The 21,687-nt window shown below is 36.8% G+C and overlaps 3 protein-coding genes across 6 annotated transcripts in view; 1 reads left to right on the plus strand and 2 right to left on the minus strand.

Annotated features, from left to right (window-relative positions):
• LOC130994897 (heat shock factor protein HSF30-like) overlaps nucleotides 1-21,687 on the plus strand; it is an 87,597-nt gene that overhangs the window by 26,982 nt on the left and 38,928 nt on the right. The gene's annotated exons all lie outside the window — the stretch shown is intronic.
• On the minus strand, nucleotides 11,222-12,937 carry LOC130994879 (putative F-box protein At3g52320). Its single transcript, XM_057919996.1, has 2 exons — nucleotides 12,850-12,937; nucleotides 11,222-12,561 (listed from the first exon to the last, which is right to left on the minus strand). Exons 1-2 carry the CDS (start codon nucleotides 12,919-12,921, stop codon nucleotides 11,419-11,421), a joined length of 1,215 nt encoding a protein of 404 aa, XP_057775979.1. The 5' UTR covers nucleotides 12,922-12,937; the 3' UTR covers nucleotides 11,222-11,418.
• LOC130994901 (uncharacterized) lies at nucleotides 14,663-16,694 on the minus strand. 3 transcript variants are annotated; one of them, XM_057920030.1, is made up of 2 exons: nucleotides 16,537-16,694; nucleotides 14,663-15,981 (listed from the first exon to the last, which is right to left on the minus strand). In XM_057920030.1, the coding sequence occupies exon 2, from the start codon at nucleotides 15,928-15,930 to the stop codon at nucleotides 14,845-14,847; it is 1,086 nt and encodes a 361-aa protein (XP_057776013.1). In that variant the 5' UTR covers nucleotides 15,931-15,981; nucleotides 16,537-16,694; the 3' UTR covers nucleotides 14,663-14,844. The 3 variants fall into 3 exon arrangements, with proteins under 3 accessions (XP_057776013.1, XP_057776012.1, XP_057776014.1); XM_057920029.1 differs by having other exon boundaries at nucleotides 14,663-15,985; XM_057920031.1 differs by having other exon boundaries at nucleotides 14,663-15,988.

Consider the following 21,687-nt stretch of genomic DNA (forward strand, 5'->3'; position numbering starts at 1 on the left):
TTGTTGTAGTATGAACATTTATTTGTTTCCGTTTTGTTCTCATAGTATTAAAGATACATTTTTTTCTTTGACAGGTATAAAATGATCTTCACACCGTTCACGGGTAGGGATAACCATGGCAAGTGTTTGTCTTTTGGTGCAGCTATCATATCTCGAGAAGATGTTGATTCGTATTCTTGGGTTTTGGAGAAGTTTGTTGAATGCGTGGGAAATGCCCCACCACTATTAATAACTGATCAAGATCCAGGGTTGAAAAAGGCTGTTGCGGCAGTTTGGCCTCAAATACGTCACAGATACTGCATGTGGCATATTACAATGAAGGTTGCTGAGAAGATGCCGCAAAGACTGAGGGATAGCACTGAGTTCAAAACCAACTTTGGGAATATTGTTTGGTCTGAATTTGATGAGCCTGCTGTTTTTGAGGAGAATTGGCAAAATCTTATGGATGAGTACGACCTGTCGGATAATAGATGGTTTTCTGATATGTTCGATGATCGTTCACACTGGATCCCTGCATACTTTAGAGATGTCAGTATGAGTGAATTATTCAGAACTACATCGTTGTCAGAGAGCGAGAATAGCTACTTCAAACGGTTTGTCCATAAGAATGCAAATCTTATGTTGTTTTATATGCAATATTGCAGTGCATTGGAGGCTCAACGACATAATTATCATAAGACTACCTTTGCTGACGAGACTGGCGTTCTACCCATGAAGACGAGACTTAAAATAGAGAAGCATGCTGCAACCATATACACCAACAACATATTCAAGGAGGTACAAGACGAGATAGATGATTCGCAAACCCATTGCAATATGTATAAGATGGAGGAGCAAGTTGATGAGAGCATATATACTGTGCATGACAATGTTGATGGGAAATTCGTGGTGCGACATAGACTGTCGGACACTTATACATCTTGCAGCTGCAATCTGTTCGTCAGGAAAGGTATTCTGTGCAAACACATTTTTCTTGCATTTCGCACATTGCAAGTTGAAAGAATTCCTGATAAATACATATCAATTCGCTGGAGCAAATATAGTATATTGTCGGCCATGGTTCCTGGTTTTGAGCTAGGCAGTGTACCAAGCCAAAATTCTGTTATTGGTAACAATAAATTTTTCAACATTGTTGGCAATTGTATTGGGTATGTTGGTGACAATCAAGTGCTACGTGAAGAACTCCTTGCAGCGCTGATTGAAGTTGAAAAAAGATTTGCGAAGGAGGGCAGTACAGAGTCTAAGCTAGAAGCTAAGCGTAGGCTTTTCAAGGATTTTTATGGTACTACAGCACCGGAAGTACCATCTGTGTTACCTCCTCTCATATCCAAAACGAAAGGCAGTGGCGCAGGTGGAAGAAGAAAATCGAACCAAGAGAAGGCCATGGATCTTGCTAAGAAGCCATTGCGTAATTGCAAGAAATGCAATACGATGGGGCATCATGATTCGAGGAATTGCCCAACAAATAAGCTTTCTAATTGATCTAAGTGATTTACTCTTTTTGATTTTTTTTTTTATTATTGTGAACCTTTATGTATTTGATTTTCAATAACGATGCTGGACTTTTTTAGTTGATATCATTTTGTTGACTTTTTTTATTCATTATGCGTATAGATCATCTAGTTAACATCATGATGTCATGAAATCCACGTATGGAAAAATTCTACCCATTTTCTAGCGACATATTTTGTATGTTCATTTTTTTATTTGTTTTGTTCAAAATTTAATGCAATCTTAACAGCATTATTAAGTTTTATTAAATCTTAATATGATAGACTTTCCTATAAGTTACAATCGATTTTTGTAACGATTTTAAATTATACTACTGTAAAGAACCATTTGCATAATAAGAACCATTGGACATGAATTTGAAATAAGCTTTCTAATTGATCTACGTTATTTAATCTTGTTGAGTATTTTTTTTATAGTGAACCTTTATCTATTTAATATTCAATAACGATGGTGGACTTTTTTTGTTTTATATCATTTTGGTGACTTTTTTATTTTCACAACATCATGAAATTCACGTATGGAAAAATTGTACCCATGTTGTGGCGACATTTTGTATGTTCATAATTTGATCTACTTTGTTCAAATTTTAATGTATTTTGTTCATTTTCCAAATATGATCAAAGGCATTAACTTAAAATTTTGGTTTTATACTAACTTGGACATGAATTTGAGATATTACACTTTAAATAGCAATTTAAATACAGTTAAATAGCCCAATTGAATAAAGAACACTTACAAAAAAATACCATAAATTAATAAAAACAATTTAAATAGGTCCAAAAATCAAGATAATTCAACTTAAATCAATAACATCTCAAAAACAATCGAAATCCATAATATCTCTAAAACACGATCAAGTCACTTGGAAGTGATAAGTTAAATATGTTCAAAATTCAAGATAATTTAAATTTATTTAGAAATCAATCTAACTCAACCAACCAAGACTGAATCTATGTTAACTGATGGATCACTGCATATCTTATGATATTAATTCAATTGCAGCATTCTCCTCAATCACTTTCTTCACTTCGTTCCCAGACCATGATATTATGGACGAGCAATAGCTCACGCGCATTCGAGAGATTTGTCGTGTACTTGCTTTAGACATGTCATACTTCCAATTTGACGAACTATCTCCCATGAAGGTCTCTAAATGTCGCATAAGATAAATAGCTGTGTCCAATATATTTCTCTTGTCCGCCCACTTCAATTTGACAATATGCATCTTGGAATTAGTCACCGATTTTGCCTTGATGGTCTCTTCTTTGTCGTTTAGATAATACGCCAATAGTGTACGCTGCAATTTAATAAAAAATTTGTAACTTCAGACATGTATAAACATCTGTGTATACATCGATAGTACTTCAAAATACTTACAACTTTGGTGTAGAGGCTATCATACTTCATCACATCAATGTCATCTGGTATGTCTATGAGATTGTCCAGCACAAAGATTCGTTCTCTTTTTAAATCCACACACAGTGCAAAGTATCGTTCTTGTTCATATACGAGGAAGAAAAACTGTCCAATAACAAATATATTTATAAATAATACTTACATTATAAAGTAAAGTACAATTCCTGTTCATTTAAAAAAGTAGTTGCGTACCATGTCTGTAACACCCCGCTTTTTCCTAGCTAAATTTAGAGTAATTTTGAACTTAGAAGTCAGGATGATTCACACCGGATATAAAGAAAATGAATTTATTTTAATTCCAACAAAAATGATTTACAAAAACATTTGTAAATTTAGTTATTAAATTTATATGCATTGCATATTTATTTATATTAAGCATTTAGCATCTACACGAGCTATTTATTTAAGCAAACACTGAACGATTAATACAGTTTTCATAGTACAACCCGGAAGACTTTTTATTTTATTCAATCACCTACCTCTCCACCACACTAATCTTTTTCCCTACCACCACTAATATTTTCTTTTCCCTACCACTAATCTTTTTCCCTACCACCACTAATATTTTCTTTTCCCTACCACTAATCTTTTTCCCTACCACCACTAATTTGTTTTCATACCACTACGCTTTGTAAAAAAAAAAATAGCTTTTAGTCATGCCCTTATATCCTTACTTCTCTCTGCACAACCAAAGTTGGAATTCATAGAAGCCTTTAAGCTCCAAGAGTAGTATCAAAGTAAGGGAGAGCGTGGGAAACCTAGGACGTAAAGTTAGAGTGAAGATTGTGCTTCGAGGGTGAGTTTTCTTTGGTTTTTCTCAATAGAAAATGCTTTAAGACCATGGATTTTTACACATATGTGTGCTATATTATGTGAGGATATGTTTTATGATTTTGGATGATTATTTTGGTAAAGTTTATTGGGTGAAAAACCGTGCATGAGGTAAGGCAGTGAATCTGCCATAAGCACACTGCTCCGGCAGTGTATTGCAAGGCGATTCCAGCCATCCAAACGGTTCCCAAAAATTCCCAAATTAATTGTGTATCGTGTTTAATATGTTTTCTATACTATGGTAAAATTTAAGAATATTTAGAGCTCTCATGTTGTATTTATGAATTTTTAAACATCACTGCCCATCTGGAATATATATTTTGTAAACCATCTTTGGGAGGCCATAAGTCAAGTTTCAGTCGGTGAAAACCTTTGAAACTTGAGTATGTCACTCTAGACTCCCGTAGCTTTCTTTTGGCATCGGCCTCACCATTTTTGAGTAAGGGAAACAACCGGTATAAATTCTTGAAATCTAGTTCTTATTCCTTGTACCATTCAGTAGGTTTTACAAACCTACGACTTTGAGGTCTCAAAGTCCGACTTAAATCTTTAATTATCAAGCATATCTTTCTACTGAATATTCATTGACATGTTGGGAACTTACTTGTTCAGTTTTAGAATTTTTGGTGAAGCCTAAAGTGGTTTTTCCGATTTATGTTCTGAATCTGCCAAACTTGAACTCTTTTTGTGCACTGAACTTTAGACAATCATATCTTCTAAACCATGAATTTTCTTGGAGTAAATCCAACTGGAGAGTGTTATGATCTCTCCCTAGTTTCCGAATTGACCCTTGGGGTTCCCAGTGGAGTTTTGTAAAGGGAGATATGAATTTTTAAAGAAAGCCCACTGACTTGGTTGTAATCTGGAAATCTGAAATTTTTATATTTTTGTTTGTTAAATACCCATCTTTGAGAGGGCATATCTTGCTCGTTTGAACTGTTTTTCATTCGATTCAAATTGGAGAATGATCCTTGAAATGTCTAGTTTCCAGAATGTCTTTTGGAGCCTTATTTGGAGATCCGAGGCAGATTTGGTGTCTGTTGCAAAACAACCCCTTAAGTGCTCAAGTTGTTGAATTATTTTCTATGTATCAAAGTTTATTTTAAATGATGCTTCATGAAAGATTTAGTATAGGTGCGTAACGAGTTTGGGGCTTTGATTTTTTTATCTCACTTGGGCTTTTATATTTTTAATTCAAAGTGGACTGCCTTATTAAATAAATTGGGCTGCATTTTTACTAAGAAAAATGACTTGGTTTAAATTTACTAATTAGACTCTGATAAAGTTTAATTATTTATTTAAATTTTGAAAACCCGGCTAAGTGAATCATAGAATATTAAGCACTTCACCATGACTTAAGATTAGAATTCAAGGAGACCTATTAAGAATAGATTTCTTGTAGGCTTTGAGCATCAGGAGGACTAGCACTGCTATTCCGATTCAGAGATAAGGTTAAACGACAGGCTTTGCCTATACAGGTGGGCTTATTTTCCAAATGTATGATTGAGCTAATGAGCTTAAATGTTTCATGAAATAAAAAATGTTTATCCAATAAATATTTTTGTGCGCTCTGTTATGTTTAAGGCTCGCAATTCATGGATCGATCGAGGTTCTCTTATGACCTAACACGTTGTTTGAGAATTGTGTACACTTGTTAGTTGTTTCGGTGGGTTGATCTCCATCGGGCACTAATTCATGTAAGAGGCGTTATAAGGGTGCTTGGCTGGATGTGTTCCGGAGCATGTATCATGTAAGGCCTGCCCGGGTAGCGTCCCGAGGTCAATTCAACTTGTCTGAGTTACGTCCTCAGGGCAAGTGTCATGGGAATGAGGGATCCGTCGGTGGCTAAAAGGTCCGGGATCACAGCGAGTAACAGAACAGAGTGTGACAATGGCGCGCTAATAAAATGAAATACTTTAACATGCTTGGAAGTTCTTTTTGTTTTAAAACCTTCTAAGTTATGTCATGAATAATTGGATAAACTGCTCTTATGATTATGAAATGTTTATAAAAATGCTAGCCCACTAAGTACATTAGTACTTAGCCCAAAATTACTTTCAAATGTTTTCAGGTTAATTGGTCGGTGCTGACGGGGCAGAGCTGAGGCTAGGGTTCAACTCCGTATTTTGTCTTCCGCTGTTGCACTAGCTTTTATTTGTCTTTTGTTTCTCTAACTTAAGACTTTTATGTTAAACTCTGAATTATGTTTTATCGAGCTTAAACTCTCAACTTCTAGCTCTATGTTATTTAACGTTGGTTATCGGAAACATGAAACTGAACTTATGATCCTAAGGCTTAGAATGTTGTTGATTGATTAGTATCACCTGATTTTTGTCTTTCTTCACTCAAAGGGTGATCCCTTATTTTTATCCTATTATTTGAATCCCACAAGGTTCTTTCCTTGTTTATTTCTATGATTTAGTCGCACCTCGATTATATTTTATTCGTTCAAGAATTGGGGTGTGACAATGTCAATGTTCCCAACTGGATTTTTTCCAAACTCCATCAACTCCACATATAACTCCATCAAGAATTTAGCTCGTTGTGATTCAAGACTTAAATTTTGCGGAGCTATGCTATCGAGCTAAAAAAATAGTAAAATGTAAATTAGAGTCTATTTTTATTGAATATGAAAATATATAACTTACATATAGGCTGGCCGTAGAAAAAAACCGAAGTGGTGAACTATTTGATCGATATTGCTCTTTCCAGTTCAGAACTAGCGTCCATGCATCTATAATAGAAATGTTCACCACATTGCCTCTTCTCATTGATAACATCTCAAAATGCCTTACTTGTATATCCATCAATTCGAATAAAATTTCCTTGCTACATATAATATAAAAATAATAATATAAACAAAATACCTAGCTAGCAATATATTTAAAGTAGAAAAGTCAACAAAATAACGACTTACTTCTCCCCACTGTCCAAGTACATGGCATAAAATCCCAACTCCTTCTCATTTTTTTTCAACGGTTTTGAAGTGCTTATATCACGTTGAAAATAGGGCGAGCGGAATTTTAAAGTATGCAAGAACATGCTCTTCCCTGTAGCTTTAGTCTCGCGTCTTTCTGGACTAATAATCTTCAAAGAAAATGAAAATGATTGAATACTACAAATGGATTTATAATAGTAATTCATATATATAGATCATCAAACACTCCCAAAATAAGATACAATCATCAAGCCATCAATATAAACAATTCAAAAGGACACATACGTTTGTGTCAATGGCCTGTAACGATAATCGATCCACCACAACTATTGTTTTGGAGTTCTCGTCAACCTGCTAAAATTATTTAATTAACATACAACCATATCGAATTATTTTTTTGCTTTCTTCACAGCATCACCCACCTGGATCCCCTTAACCTGACATTTTCCAACATACATTTTTTTACACGTATAAGAACACATAACAGAATAAAACGAACAGGTATAATACTCAAACGAACATATCTTGACAATTTACCCTGTTGGAACGTCTGACCTCCTGCCTAACAACGGCAGCGCCACTAACATCGTCGCCTTGAACCTTTTCACTTCCAGTTGCAGCATCCATTAAAACCTGAATAAACAAAATAGTAAAATCTCCATTTTTAATGGATTATAGATTTCATACCCATATCATATTTAGGGTTAGTAATCAAATACCTCATTCATGGTTGAACCAGCTAGCTGACCCCTTACACTTTGAACCATCGTCTCGTTACTAACGGCAATTTCAGTTTCACCAACTATGCTTTCACCATTTTCAGGAAGGATTCCATCCTTAATCCAATCATTTGACAAAGTTAAGAACAATAAATGACCATATCAGATAAATATATTCGAATATAATTAGAGTCATGCCGAAGGTGGCAGTACTTCACTATCTAACCTTTTCTATCGCGATAGTCTTGCCCACAACATCGATATTCTGAATCTCAGTGTCTGTCTCATTTATATTTTGTCTTTCATTCTGTTCCAAAACCTGCTATTAAAAAACATATAAAATAAATAAATATACATTATGATAATTTACTATGTTATATGCAAAAGCTAATGTATGGTTTGTTTAAAACATACATCATCCGTCAATCCCTTTGTTGCATCAACCTCAGACACGTCACCTAGCCCTCCACCGTTTTGTCCATGGTTTTCAGTCACACTTCCATGTATAACACCATCCTTTGACAAAAATTTTATAAAATAGTATGTCAAACCAATAAACGAACAAAATAAAGCAAATAAACGAACAGACAAGCACATATAAACAAACTGAACTAAACTATTACTATTTTAAAATAAAGCATTTGAACAGAACAATTGTAAAATCGAACAGAATTATATTTTAACACTTAAGAAAGAACACTTACATTGGTTTCAGGATATTCGAATTCTTGTTCAACGTTCAGCGAGAAACTTGGGATATCAACATTCGCATCCACATGCCTTGTTTTCTCATGCAAAGCATTAGATGAAGCTGCATCAACTGCAGCGTGAACTTCGTCCATATACCAATATGGGTCAGTTTCAGGTTCCATTCCCTCAGGCAATTTAGAACGCAACTTCCCATCGACATCAATCTTTACTCCTATAATTTTTGAAGCTGCTACCCAGCTATCCTTGAAGTACTTTGAGTCCTTCTCATCAGCTGAAACTTTATGGACTAGTTCACGTGCTTTATGGATCATTTCACCAATTACTATTGCGTCCTTCATCAATTGTGTGGCCACTGGACCCCTGTATTCACCGTCTGCATCTTCACATGTTTCTTCAGCTTTGTACTCATCGTCTGGCAGATCTATTGGTGGTACAACGGCACCACCACCAAAGAAATCATCGTCTAGCTCTTTTTCCTGACGGTCCCACAAAGTTTTTCTTTCCTAGTGCACGAAAATAGGGAAACTTCTAGGCACAGTTTCCCTACCGATCTGAACTCTATCCACGTAGAAAAACTGCACCAAAAAGTGAACAAGTCAATAAAAAGAATGTATATCATAAGTTATTCAAAATATATGTACATATATTTTTTTTAATGAACAGAATACTTACAACTAAGAACAATGTCGGCCCACCAAATACTTTTGTCTTGTCCGCCATCCATGATCTCTTGTGATCTATCAAACAACGCAGTAGATACTCTCCCCAGTTCCAGGTCTTGATTTCATTGATGTTTGCCAGAGCTCCAAATATGTACGGATGTACTGTCCCATTAGTGCAACTCTCCATCAACGAGAAACACATAGCAATGACAAAATGGCGCTTAAACCACGTCCCGCCATCTGCACAGTCAATCAAATGACGTAACACTGCCTTTATTTTGATTTTATCTCTGTTCACAACGCCGAAGAATGACATCCACTCTATAAAGAGCTCGTTCACTGCTGTGCGTTCAAATTCCTTAATGAGCTTTTTTCCCTTGGGAAATCCGTACACCCTGTAGACATCATCTTCCACAATTTGGACCTTGGTCAAATTATCAATCTCAAGTGTGCAATTCCTATTATTGAATCTGTCCAGCACCCAATATGCCATTTTTGATGGCACCCTATTCACATTAAAGTCCAATATCTTTCCGAAACCAATATCCTCGACGGCAGCCTTTTGGGCATCGTTCAATTCAGCCAATTTTTTGAAGAAAGCTCTAGTTGTTGTACGCGTCTTCAACTTCGGATGGTTTGCTTTTTCCTTCGGCTGAACACCATTTTTGTTTTGCAGAACGCGTCTTCTACATTTGACATTCTTTGGATTTGCAAATAACTTTTTTTTAGCCCTCTTTCTCTTTGGTTCATTTGACATGGATTGATCTGTAAATATGTAAATATGTAAATATGTAAATCAGCCATCCTAATCCTAAATATATTGAACATACTAATTAGTTTAAAGAACACAACAAGTAACATTAGATGGCATTATATATTTCGAACAGGCATTACAAATAATTTGAACAGACATATAATATACAAAGAACTCATTTGAACTGACACATAAACTACAAAGAGTTCATTTGTAAACTCATTTGTTAGGAACAGAATATGTTATATACCTTCCATATTTTTCACTTCTGATGTTTCGCCGATCTTTTTCTTCTTTGCTTCACGAGCAGATGACGATCCTTCGCCTATACATTATTTTATATTCATTAAATAAAAAATAATAATCTGTTATGCAATGTATCATATTAAAAATATTGATCACACCTTTTTGTCTTTTCCTTCCTTTGTGAGTAGTTGTACCATCTGTTATGCAATGTTCAATTAGCAACAATATAAAATAAACTATATTCGTAACCATTAAACCTAATCCATACCCTCTAAAGCTTTTTCCTTGCCTTTTGCCGAACCCATAGTCAACAGAATTCCTACAACATTAATAGGACAACCACACATTATCTGACATTTAAACCATAGTAAAATGAACAAGTATAAACTGTAATACTAGTGGGGGACCATATTTTGTTTTTGGTAATTTCATAGATCCCAAAGCTCTATAGAAAATTCAATACCCAAAAGACAAAGAAGTGTAAAATTAAGGTGGGACCAAATTACGTTTTTTGGTCGACACCATGTTCTATTTCAGCACCCAAAAGAGATTTCAACATCAAAGACCCAAGATCTTGTCGAAAGCATGTTCTATTTAAAGTCAAAAATCAAAACCCCAATTGAAATTTCGAACAAATTCAAACACCCAATCTCATAATCTCTATATCAACCAATATTTTCAGATCTTAAATTCCCAAATAAGAACGAACAAAATCAAAAAAATCATATTGAAATTTCGAACAAAATAAAAACCTATGAAATTTCGAACAAAATCATGAGTTGTTGAACACAAAATCGCAAACACATAATATTCCTAGAAAATTTTCGGACAAAATCGCAAACACCATTTACAAAAATCAAAAGTAAAGAACAAGCAAAAATGAAAAAAAAAATGAAAAAAAGCCATTCAACAGACTCACCTGTTGAATGTTTGTTCGAAATAGTGTTTTGATTCACCGATTCCCCGAAAAATTGCAGCACTCGCCGATTTCCAGAAGATTGGTAGCAGTCGCCGATTCCCCGGAGAAAACCCTTGAGATACTAGGTTTGGTATGCGGTGAGATACTAGGTTTGGTATGCGGTGGTTGAGAAGACGATGGGGCACAGTAAATGTGGAGTAATTTTCGGGCCAGCCGTTTTTACCGTGTTCAAATTACTATGCCACCCTTTTCGAATTTAAATCAGTATTTTTTATTTAAAAATTGTATATAATTTCATGCATTTACAATAAATATTAACCGTTAGATCTGTTCATTTATATGGTTAAGATCTATTCTTTATTCTCACAAAAAGTTATATCATCCTTCAATATACTACTACTCTTTCACTAATAAAAGGTAACATGACAAGTTAAAATATTCTGCCAAATCATGTATCTTGAGAAAATAAACATCAGATATATATCTGCACAAAATCTGAAACGTTATAAGCAATAATATATCAACTGATCAAATATAAACAATTAATACCGATTCTAATACCCTTCTAACTTAACCACATCAGAGATGCATTCTTATGCACAAAAGCCCAATAACCTCTAGTATAGTTTCGCGGTAGCTCTATGGAGTCGAGTTGATGCGTAACAAGATTGTACAAAATGCAATGCCGTTTTTTCTCCCAATAAAAGTCGTCAAAATAGAAGGCTATTCTTATGCACAAAAGCTGCATAACGTTCAGTATAGCTTTTCGGTAGCTCTATGGAGTGGAGTTGATGCGTATAAATATTGTAGAAAATGCAAGGCCGGCTTTCCTTCCAATAAAAGTCGTCAAAATACAAGGCCAAAACATGTGGATATTTAACCCAACCAAGTGGCTCAAGAACTCGACCATCTTGAGGAGCAAACTGTTGATTCCAGCATTTCTGAGCTCCCAAGTCGACGTTGGGCAGCGCCTTCCTCCACTCGCCCGTCTCTGCCTTCATCTCCCAAACCTCCCACGACAGATCCCCACACGCTACCAGGAGTGACAGACACCTCCCAGTCGACAGATAATAATAGTCGCATTCATTGTACTCATAAGGGGCTTCACTCAGTGTAATGATCTCCGTCTCCACATCCATGGTCGCGCAGAATCTCCCGCTTCCCCAGTGCAGGAAACCTTCACTAGTCAAGGGAGCCTCATCGAAGAATGGCCTGAGATGGTCGGGGAGGTGGTGAACCTCGACGTGCCTCCAGGATTCATCGACTCCAACAGTGAGCACGTCAAGACCGTAGTCAATTTCTAGGTGTGGTGGCGAGTGGTGAACAGTGTACGGTGCAATCACTTTATACGCCAAGGAAGCTGCAGAGTATGCAAAACCATACTGGTCCAGGCTATAGGCTACGCCTGTAGGCAATGGTGGGAGGAGGAATGACTGCTTCGTTGCAGGATTCACAATCACAAGACTACGGGATTGGTAATCTCCGTCGTCCAACTCCAGAACCAAACCGTTGCAGGTAGCAAGAACTCCCAATTTGAAGATGTGATTTAGCTCAGATGTGTGGATTCCACCGTATGCGTCGGCTGTTACATAAAGTGGCAGAGTATGATTATCATTTAGGGGTGATAGGAGGAGTCCATAGGTAGCACCGTGCATCTGCGCGTTGATGAAGGCATGAGAATGGATAATGTGGTACCACCGCCGGCACACGAGCCTCGCTCTCTGGTAGAGATGATCGGCCGGCAATCGGAGGAGGATTTCGAACAATAGCTCTTTGGGGAGGGACTTCATATTTGTTGGCCTCTCCTTTTTACGCCTCGGGACATAATAAGCCCGCCTTCTGATGTGTAACATCTGCTTATTGAATACAAATTTTTATTTCCGAACAGCATCATCAATCTACTAATCAATCGACTAACCAATTTCACTAATTTGTATAAATGTGTTTTATCAAAACTTAAATGCAGAGAACAAGACATATCGTTGATATGAATGTCTTTCTATATTAATCTCTAAACCTAAATTTCAAAGACAAAAATCTAGTCTTATGAAACATATATGCATACGAAAACCTAATTTTGAAAGACAGCCATCAGCATATGAAACAACAAGAGAAGAGAAAATAGGAGGGAGAGTGCTTACCGATTCTCTACTAAGAATGTCGGAATGGGCATCCGAATTCCTGCCGTTGGTGCAGCAGCGGCGCGGAGGCATTCAGCTTTTCTATTTTCTGTGGGGGTGTGGGCCCAAATAAATGCAGCAGTACCAGGTTTCGGGCTAACCCTGGGTTATTTATGTGCGGGCTAATTGGGTTGAAAAAAATTTCGAGTTAGAAATTTTCAACTTTAACCCTAAATATTTGAATTTTGGGCTAGCCCATCGGACTAATCGGGCTCAAAAATTTATTTTAAAAAAATAACTAATATATTTCTCTTGACTATAATCTATATCATCCTTCAATATGCTACTACTCTTTCACTAATAGAAAGAAAAATATAGTTTATAAATAAACCTTCAATTTTATTATAGCTCCAAAATTATCACTCAAATTTGAATTAATTTCAAATTGAAATATTATCTTTTTAATAATAGATTTTAATATAAGTGAGTGTTTTGGCCCCGACTCAATGTATATATAACTTAATTTTCTTCATATATATTGACTTTTTTTCTTTCTTTCCTTATATATTTTTTTCTCTTGTGTGGACCCAAGAACTTGAACAAAATATTTGAGATTTAAGGGTTATTTAAAAATTTGTTAATTTTTCACTATGCGTAATTGCCTTCAAAATGTACATTTTAGACAAATTGTTAGTTCGGATGGTACCACCACATGTCAAAAAGTATAGTTCTTTTTTTTCTTTTTCTTTCTTAAATTTACATTTTAGACAAATTATTTTCCTATCATATTTATGTATAAATTGTAGGAAATATATTTGATGGGGATAAAAAACTTTAAAACGTGAACATAATATATTGGGAAAGAAAATAAAATATGATGAATTAAATTAAATTTGAGAGCCCAAAGGTTTTTAGGACCGTAACTTTGGTCATTTTGCAAATATATATGAAAAAAAAAAATGGGCTTGCAATTGTAGGACAAATTTTCAAAAATTATTTTTTAGGCTCAATTAGGACAAATTATTTTTTAGGCTCAACTAGAAAAGGGGAAATTAGAATTTAGAACCTTGTTTGTTAATATGAAAAAGAAAAAGACATTTGATTGCTTTAATTAAACAAAACATCTCTTATTTGGTAAAGAAAAGGTGCATTGTTTAGACCACTTCTCATCATCCCAAACCAGTTGGCACTGAAGCATCAATATATCTTCTTCAAGTGTTACAAATCTTCTTTTGCTTTGTCAATCCATACCTTTAGCACTTGCATACAAGATTGCTCAATCAATAAAAAATTATATTACTCCATATATGTAGACATAGAGTCTACATTTGTATGAAATATATATAGGTTTTGAATGTATCATGTTGGTATCATCTATGACAGTGTGCTAACTTGACATATATATATTCCATAAATTTTTTGTTATAGCAAATAAAGGAACAAACAAATATGAGTTTGCCTATTAGGGTGCGTTCTCTTTGATTGTAAATTTATCATGGGAAAAGGAAAGATAAACAAAATTTCACCCTTTAAATTCTTCATTTATTTTCCCACATTTCTTACTTGACCCTTTTCCTCATTTACACTACAAAGGAGGGATAATATTATTCCTCCAAAAATGGTGTGATAATAGTATCCCTCCTTCGTAGTGTAAATGAGGAATGAGTAAGGGTCAAGTAGAAAATGTGGGAAAAGAAATGAAGGATTTGAAGGGTGAAATTTCATTTATCCTTTCTTTTCCAATGATAAATTTACAACCAAATGATTTTGCCTTGCTTTTGAGCTTGTATTATATAATTCCATTCAAAATATTCTCAAACAAAATACGCACTGATTTGCAATGGAATAGCAATGTGATTGTGAGGTCACAATCCATTCAAAGTGATCATAAATATTCTCTAGAAAGAGTTATATCATCCTTCAATATATTAAACCAACATCAAAATATCTGCAAATAATATATACGAACTGTTTTAACTAAACCAAATATAAACAATAACAATTCTAATACTCTTTTTAACTTAGCCATATCAGATTATTCTTATGCGGAAAAGCATCATAATCTCTACTATAGGAATGTGGTAGTTCTATGGAGTCGAGTTGATGCGTATCAAGATTGTAGAAAATGCAATGCCGGCATTGCTTTTCAGAATAATAAGCTCCAAAATATAACGCCAATACCTGTGGATATTTAACCCAACCAAGTGGCTCAAGAGCTCGATCAGAAAACTGTTGAATCCTGCATTTCTCAGCTCCCAACTCGACGTTGGGCAGTGCCTTCCTCCACTCGCCTGTCTCTGACTTCATCTCCCAAACCTCCCACGACAGATCCCCACACGCAACCAGGAGCGACAGACACCTCCCAGTTGACAGATAAAAATAGTCGCGTTCAAGGTAAGCTTGATGAGGAAGAGGGACTTCACTCAGTGTAATGTTCTCCGTCTCCACATCGAACGTCGCGCAGTATCTCCCCCTTCCCCAATGCAAGAAACCTTCACTAGTCAAGGGAGCCTTGTTGAAGAAAAATCGCTTGACATAGTCGGGGAGGTGGTAAACATCCTCGACCTTCCTCCAGGACTCATCGACTCCAACAGTGAGCACGTCAAGACCGTAGTCGATTTGTAGGCGTGGTGGCGAGTGGAAAACATTGTGCTGTGCAATCACTTTACACACCAAGGAAGCTGCAGAGTATGCAAAACCATACTCGACCACGGCATAGGACACGCCTCGAGGGAGGAGGAATGACTGCTTTGTTGTAGGATTCACAAGACGAGGGAAGCGTCTGTCGTCCAACTCCAGAACCAAACCGTTGCAGGTAGCAAGAACTCCCAATTTGGAGATGTGATTTAGCTCAGATGTGTGGATTCCACCATCTGCGTCAGCTGTTACATAAAGTGGCAGAGTATTATTATCATTTAGGGGTGATAGGAGGAGTCCACAGGTAGCACCGTGCATCTGCGCGTTGATGAAGGCATGAGAATGGATAATGTGGTACCACCGCCGGCACACGAGCCTCACTCTCTCGTAGAGATGATCGGCCGGCAAACGGAGGAGGATTTCGAACAATAGGTCTGTGGGGAGGGACCCTATGTTTGTTGGCATCCCCTTTATACACCTCCGGAAATAATAAGCCCGACTTCAAATGTCTATCATCTGCCTATTGAATACAGATATTGTCATAAACATGTCTTATCTACAAATTTTTGTTTTGGAACAACATCATCACTCTACTAATCAATCGACTAACCATTTTCACTAATTTGTATAAATGTATTTTATCAACCCAAAACATAAATGCAGAGAATAAGACAGCCATATGCATATGATTGATATCAATGTCTTTTTATATTAATCTCTAACCTAAATTTCAAAGACAAAATCTTTCTTGTGTTGTGAAACATATATGCATACGGAATTCAGCTGTAACCTAATTTTGAAATACTGTTAACCCAAATACATGTGTTTTATCCACCCAAAACATAACTAGATATCTGAAATGCAGAGAATCAGACAACCATCTGCTTATCAAACGTATATTTTTTTATAATTAATCTCTAACCTAAATTTCACTGACAAGATCTAACCTAATTTCAGCTCTAAACTAATTTCAGCAGACAAGATCTGCATACGGAATTGAAGGTCTAACCTAATTTTCAAAGACGGTCATTTTCATATGAAACAAGGGAAAATATGAGGGAGAGTGCTTACCGATTCTCTAATAAGAATGTCGGAATGGGTATCCGAAAACGCTGCAGTCGGAGCAGCAGCGGCGCCGCCGAGACATTTCAGCTTTTCTATTTTCTGTCTACTGTGTAAAATGCAGCGGCGAAGTAAATGAATTTTCTCGCCCAAACCGAAATACACTAAGGGGGGTGTATTCGGATTTTAATAGATTTATGTGGACTTTTAAAATTTGGGTGTATTCGTTCAAGACTTTTAAAAGTCTATGAAAATTTAGAGGTATTCATTCAAAACTTTTAAAATTCTATAAAAATCCAGAGGTATTCGTTTCAAACTTTTAAAAATCTATGAAAATTTAGAGATATTTAAAAATCTATGAATTTTAAAATTGGACTGATTTTCATTGATTTCATTCAAAAAATACACATGAACAAATCCGACCTCTAATTACGAGATTTCAAAATTCTTCAAATTCCAGCACCGGCTGGGTTCCAGCGGCCGCGGCTCGAAGAAGCCAGCGATCGCTGGCACCCAGCGGTCGCTGGCACCTCTCGGGAAATCATCTACGCGGCCAATTGCTATCAAATTTCGCGGGATTTCCATTAACTTCTTTTCTCCGCAATGATGGTTTGTGTGGCCCACCATTGGCTAATTGCGAAGAAGTGATAATTGAAGTTCAAGAGTGGTGATTTTGCTTCTTTTTTTATTCATCAGGTGATCTGAATTTTTCGTTTTCTATGTCTGCGAGATTCAATTCTTTCACTGGCACCCAACGACTATTAAAATTTTATGAATCAGCGGTCGCTGGAACCCAACGATCGCTGGGAGCTGTCCCAACGCTCAATTAACTCCAACGAGCGTTGGGATGGTCGATTTCAAATCCGTAAAAATCACGTCAAATTCTTGTTAAAATCCATACAAAATTCGTTCAAAATCTGTTTAGAATTCCAAAATACATGAAGAATCTGTGTGAAATCTATAGATTTTCTAAATCTATTCAAATCCTGAACGAATACAACCCCCCTAAGTCACTAATTATGAATTTTTTGTTTTTTTTCATCAATGCATAAATACATAAATTTTGGAATAATTTTAATACTCCCTCCGTCCCATGAAGCATGACACAGTTTCCTCTTTGGTCTGTCCCACGAAGCATGACACGTTTCTAAAAATGGCAAAAAATTTACCCTTTATTCACATTTTTACTTTTTCACCTACCACATTTAACACATAAAATACCAATTTCTTAATTCCTGTGCCGAAAAAAGTGTGTCATGCTTCATGGGACGGAGGGAGTAATAATTTTGAACCTAAATACTCAAAACTTTGTGTCTTTGATTTGATACTCCCTCAGTCAACTAATTCGTACGACAAAATCCTCAGCCCGATTAACCCGCACCAGATTAACCTGAAATTCGATAGGACTGGCCCGATTGATATCCCTTCATAGGAATGTCAATCGGGCTATCCCATTGTGTTTTTAGTTAGCCTTATTGGGTTACAGGTTATTTGGGTGCGAGTTAATTGGATTGAAAAAAATTTGGGTAAATATCAGTTTATGACCCATCGTTTGAGCGTTTTCTCAAATATATCACACCCTAAGCATATTTACAAAATAATACCCAACGTTTCATTTTTTTCTTATTTGTGGCCCATTAAAATAATCCGGCGATAGGTATTTGATGTGTTTGGCCAAGCGCCATGTTGGAAGTACATAGGGCTGGGAATTTCGGGATCGGGTAATCGGGTACCCGATACCCGACCCGAAAAAATCGGGTATAGGGTACCCGATACCCGATTTTTTCGGGATCGGGTAGTTAGGGGTTGAAATAATCGGGTATCGGGTATACCCGAATTACCCAATATTTTTAATTAATAAATTTTAAACTATTTAAATTATTTAATTAAATTACATATGAAATCTAAAACTAAAAACTCCTAGCCCTAATTCCCTCCCGCGGCCCCGCCCCCTGTACTGTTTTCAATTCATCCCTCCCAAATCCCAATTCCCAAACTGAACTGTGAACTCCCAGCCCTAAGTCTCGGCTCTCACGTCCAGCCCCAGCCGGTCGCCCCACTCGCCGTCGCCCCTCGCCCCTCGCCAGCCCGGCGTCGGCGCCAGTCATCCCAGCCCCTCGCCCCTGCAGCAGACGTTCCGCCTCCCCAGTCCGCGACCCTCGCCCGTGCAGCAGCCGTTCGCCGCCGCAGCAGCCCGTGCAGCAGCCGTTCGCCCGTGCAGCAGCCTCCGAGTTCCGACGACAGGTGAGCTTTTTTTTTTTTTTTTTTTAATGCAGATTTCGAATTTATTTCCAGATTTCTTTGTCATTGATGTCAATGTGGTTAGAGAGACTTGTTAGTTGTTAGAATTCATTGTCATTTCCAGAATTCATTTTCATAGAATGTAGTTATATGGCAGTTTATTTTGGCATTTCTTTATCATATATGTCATTTCAGAGAATGTAGTTCATTGTCATTTCTTTATCATATATGGCAGTGCATATGTGAATGTAGTTTATATGGCAGTTTATTTTGGTATTGGCAGTGTATACTTCACAAATTTAGTACTTAGGATTTAGGAAACTGATTTTGGCAGTTTATATGGCAGTTTATTTTGATTGTTAGTCATGAATCTATGATGGAGACATGAAGTTGTTTGATATTTCATATTTGTTTGGTTTGGGCCGTTTGGCTTTGGCAGATTGCAGATTGATACTTTGGATGTGCATTATGCATATATGGCAGTTTATATTATGCATATATCAGTGATTTTCAGTTTAAAAATGCTTTCTTGTTGTTTTGTTTTGTAGTTTGCTACATTGTCATGGAATCTTTTCGCAATAGTAATAGAGTTGAGGAAGATGATATTGATATGAATGATGATATGGATGATGATGTCTTAGAGGATATTCCTATTGGCGAAGACGTGGAAGAGACAATACAAACTGGAGCTCAAAGTGGAGCATCAAAGAAAAGGAAAGGAGGAAGTGCACGTTCAGATCATTGGAAAGCATTAACACTTTTATGGGTTGAAGAAGGTGATCCTCCGGAGAAGACGCGAAAGGGGAAGTGCAAGACATGTGGAGCTATAATTAGCGCCGATTCATACCGTAATGGGACGAATGGCCTCAAAAATCACACTATCTCATGCTCTAGAAAGCATAAAAATGCAACAAGTGATCAAACTGTATTGCATTTCACACCTGCCGGCACGGATGGGACCAGCGCGTTGTCAGCTTGGAAATTCGACCAAAAGTTTGTTCGTCTCACTCTGGTTGAGATGATTATCCTTGATGAGCTCCCATTCATACATGTGGAAAAAGAGGGCTTCAAAAAATTCGTTGCTGCTGCTTGCCCAATGTTCCATATTCCATCAAGGCAGACGATTAGAGCTGATTGTGTGAAGCTCTTCTTGGAGCGGAAAGATCGATTGAAGACTTTCTTCACCAAAAAAGGCATGGGTAGGGTCTCATTGACCACAGATAGCTGGACTTCAGTAACCAACACAAATTTTATGTGTGTTACTGCCCACTTCATCAACAAGGATTGGATCTTACATAAGAGGATCATTACCTTTGTCAAGATTGTTAGTCACAAGGGAGTTGATATTGGTGAAGCTATTGTGACGGAAATGAAGGATTGGGGGTTGCAGAGATTGCTTTGTTGCACGTTAGACAATGCAACAGCAAACGATGGGGCAGTGAAACATGTGAAGCATTATCTCGATGGGATACAGTCTACAGTTCTCGATGGAGGTTACCTCCATATGCGTTGTGCAGCCCACATCCTCAATTTGGTGGTGAAGGATGGTTTACTTGAGATTGGTATCTCGGTTCACAGAGTTAGAGAAGCAGTGAAGTGGATCAAGGCCTCCCCAGCAAGAGCTTCAAAGTTTTATGACTATGCAAAGCTAGTCAAGATTGAGTCCAAGAAGCAATTATGTTTGGATGTCTCTACACGGTGGAACTCAACATATCTTATGTTGGAGTCAGGTGAGCCGTATGAGCAGGTATTCGAGGTGTTTAGGAAATTAGTGTGATATTTGTCCTTTATTTTTCCATAATTTGATTACTAGTATGATAAATTGATAATGTCATTAATATTATATGGAATATATGATAATGTCATATATATGGGATCATCTGATCATTAATATTAAATTGATAAATTTGATTACTAGTATGATAAATTGATAAATTGATTACTAGTGTGAGTTTGGCAGATGGAATATATATGGGATCATCTGATCATATCAGATTTTATTGCTTGTATTTTTTTGGAAATTAATGTATTGCACCACCAGCTTTTAAGATCCTCTTATATCATGATGTGATTTGAAACTCAATCATTTATAAAGATCCTTTCATTACAAAAGGTGTTATTGACTAATCATTTATATGAGCAGGTATTCGAGGTGTGTGGGAGTATGTTTTCATCATATACAGAGGACTTGAGGAACAAGAAATATGATAATGGGCAGCATATTATTGGAGCACCTGAAGCGGTGGATTGGGTGAACATCAGGAAGATCATAGAATACCTCAAGAAATTCTATGACCTCACTCTTCTTGCATCTGGGACTTCATATGCCACTTCACACCTCTTCTTTGTTGAGATGTGTGACATATTTGATCTTATTGTTGAGTTGGAGCTGAATGAGGATTTGGAGGTGTCTTTGATGGCTACAAACATGAGGAAGAAGATTGGAAAATATTGGTTGGAAGGAGTTGAATCAAATCCAAACATGAATCGGCTTCTTTATATTGTTGCTGTGTTAGACCCTAGGCAAAAGTTGAAGCTTGTGGAGAAATGCTTCAAATCAGTGTATGGTTTGGAACGTGCAGCTGTTTTGGTGAGTGAGGTGACGAGCGCATTGAAGGAGTTATTTGAGTTTTATAAGGTATCTCATCATGTGGCGCCTACATCTCGACCACGAGTTAGTGCTTCTACATCGACATCAATCAGAGAAAGGAGATCAGAGCGTCGTAGTGCAATGAGCCTTGAGGCTTTGCAAGAGAGTGATCAAGATTGTGATGATCTTGATACAACACTATCTACCTCACTGAGAAGCAATACAAAGTGGGTAAGAATCATGTCGACCAGTTTGATATTTTGTTGTGGTGGTCGAGCAATACTGCACGTTATCCTTTACTTGCTGAGATGGCCAGAAATATCTTAGCC

Source organism: Salvia miltiorrhiza, chromosome 7, assembly GCF_028751815.1.
Source record: "Salvia miltiorrhiza cultivar Shanhuang (shh) chromosome 7, IMPLAD_Smil_shh, whole genome shotgun sequence".
Classification (NCBI taxonomy): domain Eukaryota; kingdom Viridiplantae; phylum Streptophyta; class Magnoliopsida; order Lamiales; family Lamiaceae; genus Salvia; species Salvia miltiorrhiza.

Excerpts from the sequence above, each read along its gene's own strand:
- LOC130994879 (XM_057919996.1), bottom strand. The coding sequence starts at position 12,921 with ATGCCTCCGCGCCGCTGCTGCACCAACGGCAGGAATTCGGATGCCCAT. Across the intron at positions 12,562-12,849 it reads ACATTCTTAGTAGAGAATCG|ATGTTACACATCAGAAGGCG; the intron begins GTAAGCACTCTC and ends TTCAATAAGCAG.
- LOC130994901 (XM_057920030.1), bottom strand. The coding sequence starts at position 15,930 with ATGCCAACAAACATAGGGTCCCTCCCCACAGACCTATTGTTCGAAATC.